This window comes from Cervus canadensis, chromosome 13 (genome assembly GCF_019320065.1).
Source record: "Cervus canadensis isolate Bull #8, Minnesota chromosome 13, ASM1932006v1, whole genome shotgun sequence".
Lineage (NCBI taxonomy): Eukaryota > Metazoa > Chordata > Mammalia > Artiodactyla > Cervidae > Cervus > Cervus canadensis.
In genome coordinates, this window is record NC_057398.1 from 59,532,253 (window position 1) to 59,550,839 (window position 18,587).

The 18,587-nt window shown below is 36.8% G+C and overlaps 1 protein-coding gene across 1 annotated transcript in view; it reads left to right on the plus strand.

The window, feature by feature from the left end:
* The window catches only part of USH2A (usherin), an 893,901-nt gene that overhangs the window by 739,930 nt on the left and 135,384 nt on the right, over positions 1-18,587 (plus strand). The window contains exons 59-61 of the mRNA XM_043484771.1: positions 3,437-3,595; positions 4,983-5,145; positions 16,584-16,938. Of these exons, the coding sequence (XP_043340706.1) occupies positions 3,437-3,595; positions 4,983-5,145; positions 16,584-16,938 (677 nt within the window). The remainder of the gene's footprint in view (positions 1-3,436; positions 3,596-4,982; positions 5,146-16,583; positions 16,939-18,587) is intronic.

The window sequence follows — 18,587 nt, forward strand, 5'->3', positions numbered from 1 at the left end:
CAATGTGTTTGTCTACATCCAAAAAACAGTGTATTGTGGAATTTATCATTCAGGGGTACTTTTTCTACCCTTTTCTTCTATTGATAATCTCTTTAGCTAAAGCATAATATGCTATTGTATTTCTGGATGTTAAATCAATCTGAAGAGAGCCAACCCCAATAACAGGCTCAATGTCCAGGCAGTTCTTCCTCTCTTCATTTTGCCATAAATACGTGTGCACAAACAGCAACCTTTTCCCCCACTGCCTTACAAACTATGTTAGGGCAACAACAAGGAGAAATGCCCGAATCTGAGGCACGATTCTGTGACCTTCCAAGACCTTCTGGAGGGATATTTCCATAACCGTATCTTCTGCTGAAGGTCAAATTGCAAACCAAGACGGTCCCTGACTCACTTGTCAATCTCTTTTACTACTTGGAGCAGTACTCCCCAAAGACCATCTTTAGTAGAGAAAAAGAAAACCCTGATTAGATTGCTCTTTTATTTTACCTCTAATACAGTTCTTAAGTTTTTCTCATCCGTTAGTGAACTCAGTCTCCAATGGTCCCTGTAATCAACTCACTTCATCCAACTCTCAAACTTTGTTTTAATTATAGCAGTCTTACTGGGAGAAGGAAAAGCGTTCCCAATTTTGTCTTGCAGTTAAGAATGAGGCCTTGAAGAATATCTTCTAAATGAGCTCATTACATGTACTCACAATTCCATTAAAGAGAAAATGAATTTACTTAAATTTTCTAGGTATTAATCTTTGCTGTGAGATCTGAAAAAAAAAAATAATAACGTAGAATTTTCTGTTACTTGAGGCTGAGCAGAGGCATCATGGTACCAGTCTGCTTTTCATCCCGTGTCTAGGGAAGATTACACATGATGAATCATTTTAAAGCAATAGTAAGTGACAAAAATTAGATGATGCTTGACTGCACCACAAATAGTATTTATACGTGTTCAACACACTGGTTCTGTCCACATAAACTTTTTCTGCTGGTGTGCAGTTAGTTCACTCTGAAGTGACTATATATTCAAAATAATTTAGTAAAGTTCTCATCACTCACTTGCACATATACTTTTCTAATTTTGTGCATTTTAGGGAGAAAAATCCACACTCATTTTTTGTGAACAGAAATAGTGGGGTTCTGCTGGTTTTCCCTAGTTTGGGCAGGGGAGTTATGTGTTTCACAAATTCTACAAGTCAAAACTAGTTGGGGAAAGAGGGACATGTTTGTCCTTGTCTCCAAAAATACTTTGACAAAAGTCCACAAATGTCCAGGATATATGTATCCCATTTTGGGAAATCTGCTCTTCAGAACTTTAAATCTTCACCTGTAATTTTGTTCCATCAGTGGTAATTCTGACTCTTCCTTCATCTTTGCCCCTGTACCTCATCTGTCTCCGAGACTTGTTCTGCCTGTCTATATGTTCTCTCAAAATGATCCTTTCACTTTTTCCTCTGATTGTCCTAATCCAAGTCTTTTATCAAGAGACAGCATAAATATAGAGAGATAAGCTTTGGTATCAAATGGACCTGAGTTCAAGTTTTGCTGCCTCTATTAATCTATGTGATATCTGTAACAAGTTTCTCCTATGAGCCTGAGTTTTCTTATTTTAAAAAAAAAATGGTAGTAATATTTATCTTACAATATTGTCTCCTGGTTTCATTCATTCATTCAATCAACATTTGAGCTACTGATCTGTACTCAAATCTAAGCATTGGAACTGCCTTAAAGAGGAGAACACAGTCCCCAACTGTACAAAGTTGACATTCTAGTGATATTAAAGGAGATAATATATGATGCCTGACATAAGACAGGAATGCAGTGAAATGCTGTTTTGTTTGTGTTGTTTCTACAACCGTGCAATGACTTTCAAATTGATAGCTCTTCCTTCTGGTTCACACGTTTTCTATCTATCATTCACTTGCCAGCAGTGGTATCTTCCTAAAATATAAGTTAGATCCTGTTAACACCTACAGAGTCTTGTGTTGCTGATTGCATATAAAACCAAAACTTCTGAAAGAAATAAAAGATAAAATAGAGTGACTCACTTGAATTTGAGAGTGGAGAAAGCAGGGTCTACTTTTAAGAGTCTTATTCTAAGGCTTCTGGTGTAGGGAAATGGGGAGAGAAAACCCAGGAAGAAGAACCCATTTGGGAGTGGAAAATAGTGTAATTCTTTTTTAGACCTTGAGATTGAGGTCTGTGTGAAGTAGAGTGTTCAAAATACAAATCCACAATGCAGGAGAAATATAAAGTCAGAGATAGGAATTTAGGAATTGATCATACAATAATAGAAGTTAAGCTATAAGGATAAAAACAACAATTTAATTGGGATGCTCTAAACTTTAAATTCTCAGTCTCAGTTGCCAAATTCAGCACCATCTGGCACCTTCCCAAAGGAACCAATTGATCAATCCTTCTGATTCTGATCAATATTTCCTTCAGAGACTCCTTATTTTAATCTATCTACATAAAGTCCTGAACACCTCTGGTTTCTGGTCACTCTTCTGCCCCTCATGTATTGGAGCTATAGCTACAAAAAGCAAAACCACATTTAATTCTTTAGACCTCATCTCTCATGGGTTATTGAATCCTATGCTATGGATTTCCTTGTCTCTGTAGCAGAGAAACTTATTTAAGTACTACAAAGGTAAGTGATGAAGCCCTCATATGTTAGAAGCTAGCAAATCAATGAGAAACTTTGGTGGGAAGCTTCATTATATTCTTCATTCAAGGCTCATATCCTCTCCTTTAAAAAGTGTGCATGTTGTTCATGACCAAATAAAACTTACAAGCATTTAATTCTGTGACCAGACTGTGAAGAGGCTAAACTGATAAGACCTCCATTCTTTAGGAGGCATTGTGAAAAATGACAGTTTTTAAACCCAAATTTCATATATATTTAGGTTCATGCATCTCACTGACAGAGTGGACTGTCCTGACTCAATAATTAATGCACTGGGAATTCTCTAGGTAGACTGTGATTTGGATTCTTTATGGGCTATTATGTCAAGGATCTGTGTCAGATGAGATGCATACCCAATGCTTGCAGAAAAATTATTGTCACAAGCAAAACTGGTGGGGTTTTTTATGTACTTTAAGAGTAAGTAAACCTAGGAAAAATGTAACATCATTTCTAAGTGCCTTGTATATATTTGCCTTGAAACATGCCTTTGTTTTTATTTGCCTATACAGTATATCGTTGAATAGAATTGTTGTATTTCATTTGTTTTTGAAAATAGATGATAAACATTTCTTACTTTTAGAATAAGCACTGTAATATTTTCCAACTCAAATTTCTTGCAATTATTAGTTGCTGTATTAGGCATTAGTGTACCTTGAAGTGTAAAATTTTAAATATACATTGTTCTTAAAAGATGAACATTTGTTGACCATTTGTTGACCAAACAGACAAACATGTGTTTTATTCTCTCTCTTTAAAGGGATCCTTGTCCCCACAATGCCTGTGGAGTACAATGTCTTACTCAATGCTGGAAGTGCAACACCTTTGATCTCCTCTGTTGGTCATCATCAATCAATCCTTCTGGAAAACTTGGCTCCATTCACACAGTATGAGATAAGGATACAAGCATGCCAAAAAGGTGAAAGTCTTTCAGACACTTGTCCAGGGTTTTTATAAAAAAGAATTTCATTTAAAATTTTTTCAATAAAAAGGAATAGATTCAATTCCTTTTTATTCAATTTTATTCAATTCAAATACAAAGACTAACATTCTATTTCTTATTTGTGCTGGACTTTGTACCCTGAAAAAATCAGAGCCCTGCATTGAGTAAAGAATTATGCATTTCAGCACATTAAATCATGAATATTTAAATATATGAAAGTGGTGGTTTTGCGAAGTCTTGTTTATAAGGCCTTTTAAAAGAAAAACACCTAGATCACATAAAGGAACCATGGGTCATATAAAACAAAATAGGCATTACAAAAGTCTAGGAAATGTCCTCACCTTGGCTATATTTCAGTTTTATTTAGGGGTGCGGTAGGAGGAAAGCAGACATTATTAAGCAGCTGAGTTACACTCAAATGAATCTCAACATATTTTACACTGCTTCCCCGATAACTGTCTCTTGAACCTAAACTGTCACCTTGAGTTTCATGGCTTCAGCTAGTGGTCAATAAAATCGTCATCTACATGTATGGTCTTGAGAAAGAGCCCCACTCACTTCCTTCATCCTTCCAAGTGTTATATAATATGTTAATACCCAACTGCTAAGAGAAAAAAGGTTTAACTCAAAACAAGTTGCTTCACCTTGGATTAAGGAAATTTACCAATCTTATATTCAACATGAAACTCCTGTCCTTAGGAACTTCTGTCTCCAAATGAATACTATTTCCCATAGAGCTGGTTAGAACTAGGGGTCTGTGATTTTGCTATGCTTTTTTTCCAAAACCGAGTCAGTTTGCCCGCTTTTCTCTACAAATCAGACCAAGACATTTTGTTTTGGAAAATATTGTTTTCCTTGTTCCAGTCTTCACCTAGTCCACAAGGAAATGACTTTAAAGTTTTCTTGATTTAAAAGCAAAACCACTTTCTGCATCTCTGTGTATCCTGTGAATTTGAAACTGTATACTTCAAATGCATTATTTGACTTCTGTGTGTCAAGAGAACGATCATTTTTAAATATTGGCAAAATAAGATATTATTATTAACAGCGGGTCACACATGCACTTACTTTAATCATATTTTCACTTTCTGGTTCAAATAACTGCAGTAAACTAGAGAAAACTCAGTTCAAGGCATAAACTTTATTGTCTGTGCCTATACAAAAATGTGGTTAGTTAGTGGATTTTCCAAAAATCATTGCTTATTTAAATATTCAAATCCTGTAGAGATGTAAATGCTATATATATAGAACTGTGTATACAAAATTTCAGATACAATGATTTTCATGGTATTCCTACCCTTCTATATGTACATGTAGCTCTTTTCCTTACTTGACAAATTACTAGAGATATTTTTTTTCCAAGGAGGTTGTGGAGTTAGCAGTAGGATATTTGCCAAAACAGCTGAAGCAGCCCCCATGGATCTAAATTCTCCTATTCTTAAGGCACTGGGGTCAGCTTGCATAGAAGTTAAATGGATGCCACCTAAAAAACCAAATGGAGTCATCACCAACTACTTTATTCACAGGTAACATTGACTATTACTATTATTGTTAATTATTTAAGATTGTGCACTATTCCAGTACTGTAAACTCAAATATGTTTTCTATTTCCATAAGGGAATGAATGGAAATTCATGTTTTGAGCACCTACTGAAAACTAAAATTGGTACTGGATACTTTTACATATTATAAAAGGGGGGGGGGGAGCTATAACTAACATGTGACATTTATGTTTGAGCCTCTTTGAAAGATAAGACCTCATAGCCCCAAAAACCTTACCTTTGATGGACAGGAAGAGCTGTCCTCTGGAGGTTCAGTGGCCAAGAACCATAGTCATTCCAGAGGAAGAACCAGGTCTAGGACAAGAAATCTAGTTATTTCTCACCACCTAATATGTGAAATTGGAAGGGCTTTTTCTGTTCTTCAAAAGATGGTGCATCTTTTGAAGGGGGTAGGGGAGACAGAGAGACTGAGACTCCTTGGGCAGTTTGGTTTGAGGACATTGTGCTCCTTGATCCATCTTTCAGTTGATCAACATGGACATAGTTTTAAATTAATGTTTTCTTTAAATGTGTAATGAATAAATAGGAGGAGGAGAGAGAGAGAGAAACGAAATAGATACAGAGAGAGAAGGAAAGGGAAAGAGGAAGAGAAAGAGCAGGAAAGGACAAAGTAAAACAAAAGCAGAGAGACAAGAGCAGAGAGCCCGCCGCTGAGAGCTGGCCGCCTGTGTTAGTCCGTTCAGGTTGCTGTAACAAAAATACCACAACTTGGGTGACTTATAAACAACAGGTATTCATTTCTCATGGTTCTGGAGGCTGAGAAGTTTAAGATCAAGGTGCTGGCAGGTTTGCTGTCTGCTGAGGGCTCACTTCCTGCTTCACAGATGGTCATATTCTCACTGTGTCCTCACCTGGCAAAAGTGGCAGGGGGTCCTGTGGGAACTCTTATCAGGGCACTAATCCTGTGCATGAGGACCCCACCCTCTTGACCTAGTCACCTCCTAATATCACCGCCTAGGTGGTTAGGATTTCAATATATTAATTTGGGGGGAACACATTCATTCAGATCATAGCAGTGAAACAGAAGAGACACTTTCTAAGACAGACACAGGCAGACATAAAGCTTTTGCAGATGAAAACCCCTTTCCAAAAGCCATCTATTTACATCAGGCGTACAAAGCCCACATGTTTCCTCAGATCCCCATCCCACTCGAGCATCCTTTGTTAGTCTCTCCTGGAGCCTAGCCCTCCCTCGTTTGGTCCTGTGCCCTAGACACATCGTGAAACTTAGTTTAGGCTCCTCTTGTAACTTCAGATGGTAAAACCCTTTGATTTAGACCAATCTTCATCTCTGGGTTTGTAGGAAGATTGTGATGGATGAAAGTATTATTGCATTTCTCTTTATGTAAATGACATTGCCCAGAATGAGCAAGCAAAATGTTTTCCTCTCAGCAAACATTAATTTGAAGAATAATATTTCTGATTCAAATACACACAAACATGTAAAAATGGCTAATGTGAATTTACATTTTACACTAAGCACGTTAGAGCAGCCTCTAAAATGCTCATCCTCTTGGAATAGTTTTCTTTCATCTACTTAATGCTAATTGTATGAGAAAAGCACATCAAATTCCTATTCTGAATAAAGGGAAATAAAGTATCTGTTATAGACCAGGATGTGGCTTCACTCTGTTGGTTTTGTAAATAAAGCTCATGATTACAGTGACTATTCCATGGCAGCTATAGAGAGGGAAAACAGGAAATATAATGCAGAAAGCCTGCTTCAATGAAAAGTACTGTAAATTGAATTTGACAGCATTTGATGGCATTTGATTATTCTAGTCACAGCCAAACAATGATATAAAGAGTAATATGAAACAGAATGTGTTACTGCCTAGCAGACTCAAAAGCAATAAACCTTCCTCCAATGTGACACAATCACTTCACAATCATAATTGTAGCCTGTTTGATACCTCTGAGTACAGCAGAAGGGCACTGACTGACATAGATACATTTTGTTTTTTATTTAAAGTGAAATGAAAATGGCGCGCTGGGGCTTCAGATACAATCGTTATGTTCACCTACATAGGCATGAATCACTTGGCAGTTATTTCAGCTGAAGTTTAAATGTGCTTAGACAACAACAATATCAAATTTTTCTTAGATAGCTGCAAAAAAAATCAGAAATTTGTAAGGACTGAAATAGAATGTAGACACATAGTTCTTTTTCATTCTGGGACTCCATAGAGCCCCTCATATGGTTATAGCCATGAGCCTGCGGGCTTTCTGGAGAGGTTATGGCATGCAATTTCTGCTTCATCATGTGCCTCTTCTTTCTTCTATCACCACCAAAGGAAATCCATTTAGCTCAAATCAAAGACAGGGTTTGACCTATGCAGATATTTTCATTAAGTTGCAGGAAGTCAATTTGCCAATCCCGTCTTGAAAATGTTTGTCACTCTGCTCTCTCCAACTCACCAAAGCATTTTCCCTCAGTATTTCTCTTTCATTGTTTACATGTTGCCTCTAGATAGCACCCTGTTAAAAAAAAAAAAGGTGGGGGGCGGGGGGGAGGTCTGCCCTAATAAGCATATAAGCTATTTATGACTTTAAAAACTAAAACAAAAAATAACCTAGTAAGGAGGAGACTATTAATCCGATTGCTTCTGGTTAGTTCACCTGTTAGTTTGATATATTATTTAGGCTACTTTGTTGACCACATGTGAGTTACAAAAGAGATTTCCTACATTAGAGACAAACTTTATGTTAATGTTTTGCAAACTGTTTACTAATAGGGTTATAGATAAGGCCATCTTAGGCTTTATACAAGTATGGCTTGTATAATAAAGCTTCTTCAGCATTTCCCCTTTATTTTATATCTGTAATCTTGTAAATGGCAAAATTCACCCACAAAATGCAACCTTCATTTACAAAATCCACCAAACACTTTTTCTTAAGACCTTATAAAACACATATTAAAATGATCTCCCAATAGGAGCTTCTATTTTGAGAGAGACAAAAATGCATGGGTTTTTAATTCTCAAAAGCAGTCTCTAATTTAAAAAAATGATTTGATCAGTGTTCAATAAAAGACAAAAATATACAAACACCAACACCTGCTAAAGACTGTAAAAGTAAAAACTGATGAGCCTTCCAAGTACTCAAATAATTGAGTATTCTAAAAAGCTGCATAAGGTTTTGAAGGCTAAAATCTGAGATAGTTTGAATGGACAGGTGATATGGAAGAATATTTCAAGCAGGGTACTGTAAATAATATTTTTTAGAATGAGTAATTAAGCTGATTGAGTAAACTAAGAAAAAGGGGGCATTGATTGAAAGGTAAAGGAATTTTTATGCGATCAATTTGTGTTATGTGGAAAGGAAGTATGGATGTGAAGATAGATAGATAGAGCAGATAGATATAGACAGATAGATAGATGGAGAATGGATGATAATGTTTATTTCTACTGTAAGGTCTGGGCTCTATTACAAAGGACCTTTACTATAGTAGGAGATATAAGTCAAACTAAACAAACAGAAAAACAAGCAATATAATGTGAGAACTATAAGTATTTGTCACATTTTATTTAATGTGAAAAAATATACAGGAGAAAAGAATTCTTCCTGAAATATTTATGGAACACTTTTATTGATGGAGAATTCTTGGATATAGTTAATGTCATTAAGACTTGGCTTTACAAAATAAAAATGTAATGACTGTTTAAATTAGAAGTACTTTATTGGAAAAAAATTTTGACAATACAGAATATTACAGAGGTTGTTAATGCCTTTTTTATGATATACCCATGTCATATATAATTCCCATTGATAGATAACTATTATTCATTTTAATATTTGTAACATTAATGTTTTCTATTTTTAATTTCCCTTACATAAAAGAATTGTTCAAATTTTATTTCTGCATTTAGATACACACACCTATCATTTTTTTTAGACTCAACAATATTTTATTATATGAATATGTATCTTGTATTATTTAATCAGCCCCCTATTGATGGCAAAATAGGTGATTTCCAGGTTTTCATTACAAAAGCAATTCTCCAAAAATATCTTTACAATAAGCATATGGAAGATTATCCTTAGTACTAGAAGTGCAGAATCCAATTTTGTCCATTTTAAACCTTTAGAGGTTGTTAAAGTTCATTCTCAGTCATATCCAAGTCTTTGCAACCTAGGAACTATAACCTGCCAGGCTCCTCTGTCCATGGGGTTCTCCAGACAAGAATACTGGAGTGGGTTGCCACTTCCTACTCCAGAGGATTTTCATGACCCAATGACCAAACCCACGTCTCTTATATCTCCTGCATTGGCAGGTGGATTCTTTACCACTGCACCACCTTGGAAACTTAGAGATTCCTAAACGGTCTTTCAAAAATGGGATGTAAGAATTTCTAATTCTGAAATCTCCTATCAACATTAAAACCATAATCTTTCAAATCTTTTCAAGTTCAGTATTTTAAGTGGCATGTTATTATTGTTTTAATTAAAATTTTAGTCATTATAAGCCACACTGTTTATTAATTTCAAATATACATTTGGTATTTGTGTGTATATAGTATAGTATATATCATTAGACTATTTTTGTTTGGACAGTTTCTTATTAATTTACCTATATTTGTGTATATTAATGGAATTCTTTTAGTGATCATATTAAAAATAACACATCAATTGTTTCTTCCTATGCTTTTATGGCTCTATTCCTTATATCTAAATGTATACTGGATTTTGTTTTTGTTACTTGAAGTGTAATTAACGAACAACATTGTATTAGTTTCAAGAGTTCAACATAATGATTCAACATTAGTGTGCATTTCAGAGTGATCACCGCAATTAATCTAGTTACCAGCTGTCACCATTCAAAGTTACAAATTTTTTTACTTTTGAGAATTTTCTTTTCACTTTCTTAGCAACTTTCAGATTTGCAACGTAATATTATTGGTCTAGTCATCATGCTGTACATTACACTTATTTCTTTTATACTAGAAGGTTTTACGCCTTCACCCCATTCTGCCCTTCCCTCCGAGCCCTGGTGGTGGCTCAGATGGTAAAGTCTCTGCCTGCATGCAAGACCCCTGGCCGGGAAGATCGCCTGGAAAAGGAAATGCAACCCACTCAAGGATTCCTGCCTGGGAAATCCCATGGAAAGAGCCTGGAGGGCTGCAGTTCATGGAGTCTTACATAGTCAGACATGATTTAGTGACTGAGTACACACACAATTTGTCAACATTATTTTATAATTTACTGATTGGAAATGTCACCTATACAAAATCCCCATGTGTCATCTCACTTATTTCAGGACTTTGCATTGTTTCATTTGTGGTAGATAAAATATTAGCAAGCATTACCTGATGGCAAAGATATCTCAGGTGAATAAAATTAATGGAATAAGCAACATTCCCAACACTGAAGGTATAAGGTCCCAGTAGCAGTCAGGCTTAGCTGGACATTTGTTATTTGTAGGGAAAATTTAGAAGATCTGCTTGATGCTAGATTTTGGAAGACTTTGAATACTAGGTTAAGGAGTTTAGGTTTTTGATTTGGAAACAATGTGAATCATTGAAGATTTGGGGTAAAATAGAGAAACAATGTGATAGATTGACTAGGGCATGGCATTTGCAGTCAGAAGATACAGCTTTCAGGCCCTGGGTCTGCCACTTACTAGTTATGTGACCTTGGGCAAGTCACTATTTTCCCTAAGCTTCATTTTCATGTAAGTTAGGCTAATGAACATAGAAAATAACATCTAGAACTTCATGGTAATTAAATCATGTGTGTGAAAGTACTGTGTTAAACATAAAGCATGATTTTAAAAAATAGGAAGTTATCCAAGGTTAACCATCCATAGCCATGCTTTGGGAAGACAAATCTGGCAGTTATATATTTATATTTCAGGATATAGAAAGGCATTAATGATAATAAAAGAAGATGGTACTACAATACACCTAGAATGATTCTGCTTTTCTTTAAATATATAGGATATTTTTACATTTATATGTACACAAATAAACATCTGGAAATTTAAACACCAAAAGAAAGTTAACAGTGTTCATCACCCAGAGATAAGTTATGGATAATTCTTGAATTTTTTGCTCATCTGTATTTTCTAGTTACTTTTTACAGTCAATATGTAATACTGTGTGAAAAAGACAAAATGATAAGTTCAGTGAGTCCAGATGAAAATCTATCATCACCCTCTTTATGATTTTCTTATTTCCCTCTTTCTGTGAGCATCATCCTCATTTTCTATAGCAATCAAAGTCTGCTCAAGAAAGAAAAACCACACCAGTTATTTTAACAGAGAATTTAATGTAAAGAATTACTAACTGGTGGTAAAGTTGTTGATTAGGTAAGTGAAAGATGAAAAGAGAACTCAAGATATCATGGAGATGGCAACTGCAGGAAAGAGCTAATGCCTATAGGACTGAGGCAACAAAGAGAAATAGCTTGAATTATTAAAACTCAGAAGATTAGAGGGGAGCAGTTCTGATGCTGGGACCCAGACATTCGAGGGCGGGGGCGGGGCATCCACCAGCTGATGCAGGTGTCTGTAGGAGGGGGCATGAGATAAAGCTGGCTTTCCAAGTGTTGGAGAAATGTCACACTTGAATCATCTGCTTCTAAGGGAGAAGGATCTACTGCCTCCAAGGTGAAAAATCCTTCTTGGAGAGAACCTTATGTAATCAGCAAGCCAGCAGGAAGCAGATAGGGAGGAGCCAGTTCCTGTTTCCTTTCAGTTCTCTGGCATCACCCTCTGGCACCCCCTATTGGCAGAGCTCAACATAGAGTCAGCTGGTAGAGCAGAAACGTAGATGATGGCGTCCCAGTCCTACTGTCATAAAGGCAAATACAGAAGGGTAGGTTTAGAGTTGAGAGACAACTTAATAATGAGAACATTCTTCTGGTTCTTCTTAGAACCAAAACTTTGGACTCTTCTTGTCAGCCAGTCGGTTATCCAGTCACTGCTTCAAAAAATACTCATTGTCCACTACAGTGTGCCAAGCTTCACTAGGTGCCGAGAGTGTGTGCAAGAATAAGGAGAGTCCTTGCCTTCAGGGAGCTTGTGGGATAGGAGGAGAGGTATGAAAAAGGAAAGTCTCTTATAATACATTGTGACAAGTGAGTCCATAAGGAAAAGACTGAGCACATAGGAGGATATTTTAACCCTATTTGAGGCTTCCCTGGTGGCTCAGATGATAAAAGAATCTGCCTGCAGTGAAGGAGCCCTGGGTTCAACCCCTGGATTAGGAAGATCCCCCGGAGAAGGGAATGGCAGCCCATTCCAATATACTTGCCTGGAGAATCCCCACGGGCAGAGAAGACTGGCGGGCTACAGTCCATGGGGTCGCAGAGAGTCAGACATGATTGAAAGGCTGTCAGTGCAAAAAGTGTCTAACCCTGTTTGAGAGAGAAGCAAAGGAAAGACTTACTGGACAAAGTGGGGGTAGAGTTTTACAAGCTGATTTGGAGTTAACCTATAGAAGGGAGGAGAGAAATGAAGGGAAATGCAGCAAGGCATTGCAGAACAGGATTAACAGATATCCAAGCATGGAAGAGTGAAATATGGTATACAAGGGGAACATGGGCAAGGATTGGATGGTTTTATAAGCAACTGGATTTTTTTTTAAACATTGGATTTTGACCAGAAAGTAAAATTGGAATAGAAATCTCAGAAGGTGAATCTGGAGTGGTAAACACATGCCGGTTCCATGACAAATCACTGAAGAGTTTTAAATGCAATTAAGCTTTAAAATTTTTGGAAGGTATTTGAAGTCTTTTCCCCCAGCACCAGAGCAGCCACGCACTCAGGAAAGTGAGATGATTCAAACTTTCCAAAGCATTTTTAAAATCAACTATGTTTACACTTCCTCTACCGGCAGCCTAGTTCAGGATTCACATTTATTCTCGTACAGACTGTTGAGATGACTTCTTCATTGTGTGATGACATGCTGTCACTTCCTGGTCAATGCAGCCTGTACACAACTACTGGATTTGTCTTCCTCAACATTGGCTGTGGACATCATTTCTTCTTTTTAATTGAAGTATAGTTGATTTACAATGTTGTGTTAGTTTCTGGTGTACAGAAAATTGAGTTTTATATATATATATACACACACACATATATATGTATGCACATATAGATATTCTTTTCAGATTCTTTTCCATTATGGTTTTTACAAGGTATTGAATATAGTCCCTGTGCTATAAAGTAGGACCTTGCTATTTATCTATTTTATATATAGTAGTGTGCATATTTTAATCCCAAATTCTTAATTTATCCCTCCCCCTCATCTCTCCCTCTTGGTAACCATAAGTTTGTTTTCTATATCTGTGAGTCTATTCCTGTTTATAAATGAGTTTATTTGTGTCACATTTTAGTTTTCATGTATGAGTGATATCAAGCAGTATTTGTCTTTGTCTGACTTGCTTCCCTTAGTATGATGATCTCTAGGTCCATCCATGTTGCTGTAAATGGCATTATTTCGTCCTTTCTTATGGCTGAGTAATATCCCATTATATATATGTACCACATCTTCTTTATCCATTAATCTATTGATGGACATTTAGGTTGCTTCCATGCCTTGACTATTGTAAATAGGACTGCAGTGAAGACTGGAGTGCATGTATCTTTTCAAATTAGAGTTTTTGTCTTTTCCAGATCTGTACTCAGAAGATTGCAAGGATCATATGGTAATTCTAGTTTTAGTTTCTGAAGGAGCCTCCATATTATTCTCCATAGGGGCTGCACCAATTTACCTTTCCACCAACAGTGTAGGAGGGTTCCCTTTTCTCCACACCCTCTTATGGCTTTGGACATCATTTCAATGATAACTTCCTTTGTATTATGTATTACATTTGACCCAGTGATTTTCATGTGCATAATTAAATAAGAATTACTTAATTCTTACCCAAATTCTAGACATTATGCACTATAAGATTATTGATTCCAGTTTACAAAGTAAAATGAAAACTAGAGAATACAGGTGAGTTTGCCCAAGATCATTTAATGGTGTGGCAAGGCAAGGCCTACAACCCATCTCCTGTGACTACAGGTGTTTCTGGTTATTTATTTAAATTCAGAGTATTCTTAATATTCTTCATGAGGTAAGGTTGGCAGTCTCATAATCTGAAATTGTTATGGGAAATGCATTAAATTATAGGATTTTATTTTAATTTGCTTTTGAAGATAAGCACTGAGAGCTGCTGGCATTCTAAGAGGGTAGGGAGTTCTTTAAAAGGTTATACTACATGAAGACAACATAAGTGTGAATGCCCTTTAAAATATATAGTTCCTGGTTTAATAATTATTTTTGTTTTCTTCTTAAGTGTTAAGGAACATTAAATTAATGTGAATTAAAAGAGGGAATTACTGAAGTATCTCCCCCATGAGCTTAAGCAGAGCCAACTATTTGGTTCTTCAGAGAGAACTGGAAATGTGATTTTCCTGCACACAGACTGTTCAGAAGGTAACACTTCCAGTTAAATGAACAGTTGAAGCTTACATCCTAAATAAATTAGAAATAATTGTTGTCTATTCAACATCTTCTATTCAGAGTTCATTCAGACATAAAAATGTCCTATTTTTTTTTTTAAATACCACAGATGGAATGGTTACCTCACTATAATATTAATTATTTCGTATCAGAACTGATTATTTAAACAGTCTGCATCCTCCAACTATTTTGGTGGATAAACTTGGGACTAACATAATACTTCATCTCTTACATAGTACAGATTTTTAAAACTTAAAATTTTTTACTGAGAGGAGTTTTTGGCTATGAGCCCTGTGGTCCTCATTAGAATGGATCCATCCCACTGACTCACCTGGTACCTGGTTGCAGCAAGTACGAAGGCCAAACCCTGCACACCTATGCTGGGTGCAGTCTGGCCCAGGCATGGTGGCGCAAAATAATCAGGTGGGTTGTTGAACCGTAATTGCAGGTCACTGGGATTATCTGTGAATTCTCCACAGCCTCCAGCAGGTAGACTGTCATTGCTCATTCCTAGGTCATAGGGACTCATCAACTTGAGGATCGTCAAATTCTCAAAGCCAAAGATTTTAAATATCCTGCCTTTTCTTGAAAGGTACTGTCGTTTACTTTGTCTTAATAACCCTTTCCGTTTTGATGGTTAATCTGATATGGCAGCATGTGAACATGCCAGCATCTGAAGAGTGAGTTAATTAAATACCCCTAACAGCCTGGAAAATACTGATTTATTCATCAATCTCTTCTCAACTGGAGATGAAGCGAAAGGAGGAAAGGGTCATCCCTTGGGTACAATTCTTCCCCAACTTAGCATACTTACCCTCATAGGAAAGAAGGGTTGACAGAGACAAGGCAAAGATGCAGAAGAGCCTTGGAATTATATGCCTTTGAGCCATTCATTCAAAAAATTATTTGGACTGGAAGTTTGAGGTTAGTAGATGCAAACCATTACATATAGAATGGATAAACAAGGTCCTACTGTAAAGCACAGAGAACTACATTCAATATTCTCAGATATACCATAATGGAAATGAATATAAAAAAGAATGTATCTACTGAATCGCTTTGCTGCATAGTAGAAATTAACACACCTTTGTAAATTAACTGTACTTTAATTTTTAAAAAAGTTTTATTGAGCTTACTGGGTTCAGATGCTGGTAACACAGAGACCAACCGCAGTTCCTTGGAAACTTCCCATTGTGGTCAGGTCTGCATCATGATGTTATACCCAGATTAGCAAGTGTCTGTTCCAAACAAAATATCATATCACATATTTGGGGTCATTCTAACAACTGACAATTCCATTTCTCGTACTTAGACATTTAATGCTCTATGTGTGTGTGTGTGTGTGTGTGTGTGTGTGTGTGTTAGGCACTCAGTTGTGTTCGACTCTGCAATCCCGTGGACTGTAGCTCGCCAGGCTCTGGTGTCCATGGGCTTCTCCAGGCAAGAATACTGGAATGGGTTGCCATTTTCTTCTCCAATGCTCTATATATTGAGTACCAAAAGAGTTTGCATGGGCCTTAGGGGTTTCGGAGGGTTGCGGGAGGGGGAAGGTTGAAATATAATTGATTTAAAATGTTGTGTTAGTTTCAGCTGTACAACAAAGTGATAGTTATTTGTTTTTTTCTGTCTGACTTCCTGAGCCCTAGTTTTGACATCAGTAAAATCTAAAGATGGGACTAAATTCCTTTCTTAGAGAGTTGAAAGAATTTTTTGAGCATACTCTGCTTTTTCCTAGGTTTTGGAGAAGCCATCTGAAATAAATTTGACTTTTACCTTTTAAAGAGTTCCAAAGTAAATTCCTGTTACTAGACTTACCATGTTCATTTTGTTAATGGGACTGCTGAAAAATTGAGTTTGTAACAAATTCTTCTAAAAAGCAATTTCTTACTCTGTCCACACCCTGTCTTTTGAGTGTGTGGTGTCACTGATTCCTTCCTGGTTTCCTTTCAGACGTCCTACTGGCATTGAAGAGGAATCCCTTGTGTTTGTCTGGTCAGAAGGAGCCCTTGAATTTATTGACGATGCAGACACTTTGAGGCCTTTCACGCTCTATGAATATCGGGTCAGAGCCTGTAACTCCAAGGGCTCTGTGGAGAGTCTGTGGTTGTCAGCACGCACTCTGGAAGCCCCACCTCAAGATTTTCCAGCACCTTGGGCTCAAGTCACTGGCGCGCATTCAGTTCTGCTTAACTGGACCGAGCCGGACTCTCCCAATGGCATCATCTTCCAGTATCGTGTGGTTTACCAACAGAGAACTGATGACCCGACCTTGAACTTCTCTGCAGTGCATGCTTTCATAGTGACGGTAAGAACTTTAGAAAAAAGAAAAAAAGAAAAATAATAACAGGTACTTAGATTTTTCTTAATTAATTTTTATTGAAGTGTACCTGCTTTACAATGTTCTGTTATTAATAGTTTCTACTATACAGCAAAGTGAATTAGCTATTGTTGTTGTTCAATTGCTAAATTATGTCCAATTCTTTGCAACCCCATGAACTGTAGCCCACCAGGCTTCCCTGTCCTTCACTATCTCCTGGAGCTTTCTCAAACTTATGTCCATTGAGTCGGTGATGCTATCTAACCATCTCATCCTCTGCCACCCCCTTCTCCTTCTTCCTTCAGTCTTTCTCAGCGTCAGGGTCTTTTCCAATGAGTTGGCTCTTCACATCAGGTGGCCGAAATATTGGAGCTTCAGCTTCAGCATCAGTCCTTTCGGTGAATATTCAGGGTTGATTTCCTTCAGGATTGACTGTTTTGATCTCCTTGCTGTCCAAGGACTCTCAAGAGTCTTATCCAGCACCACAATTCATAAGTATCAATTCTTCAGTGCTCAGCCTTCTTTATGGTCCAGCTAGACATATACATATATCCCCTCTTTTTGGATTTCCTTTCCCATTTAGGTCACCACAGAGCTTGGAGTAGAGTTCCCTTTGTTATAAAGTAGGTTCTTGTTTGTTATCTATTTTTCCCCCTTTGGTTATCTATTTTATGCATAGCATCAGTAGTGTATATATGACAATCCCAGTCTCCCAATTCATCCTATCACCCTTTCATTCACCCTTGGTATCCATATGCTTGATCACTGTGTCTGTGTCTCAATTTCTGCTTTGCAAATTAGATCATCTGTACTATTTTCCTAGATTCCACATATTTGCATTAATATACATTTGTTTTTCTGACTTCATTCTGTATGACAGTCTCTATGACTATCCATGGCTGTACATTTAACGCAATTTTGTTCCTTTTTATGGCTGAAATATTCCATTGTGTATAAGAATAGGTACTTATATGGTTAATATGTTGACATTAATTTTCTTAGCTGGCTTATCATTTTTCTTTACTTGATGCTTAAATATATAGGAATTGTTAAGTGCAAAAGTTGCAAAGTAGTCATGGGGACAGGATACTGAACTAAGTGTAGGAGATACTGGAGACCAGTGTTCAGATCATAGTTAATCTGTGTTACTGCCAAAAAAATAACTGAATCTCTCTTTGCATGACTTCCAAACCCATTAAATGGAAGTATTAAATGTTTCCCTCTGCACCTCACAGGGATGAAGCTCAGATAAAATTAGACATGTCACATATGTAAATATGATATTATTGACTCTTTGAGGAAAAAGAAAATTAAATTTCTAGATATACCTATCTAGATATATAGATATAGTTATACATCACATGCACTATAACTTAATGGTGATTTTTCAGGATTGGCCTCCTCTGGCCCATACCACCACTTAATTCAATTTACCTTCTATTTCCTGAGAGCTTTCTTTATACCTGGCATAGCCTTATGTTCTATAGGAGATACAAAAAACAGGATGGTCCTTCTGTCAAGGAGCTTTCTGTCTTATAATATTGCAGAGATGAGAATTGAACACTAAAAAGTAAGCGAAGTAGTGGGTTACAGCCCATAATTTCCACCACACTGGGATTCAGATCCCAAACCCACCA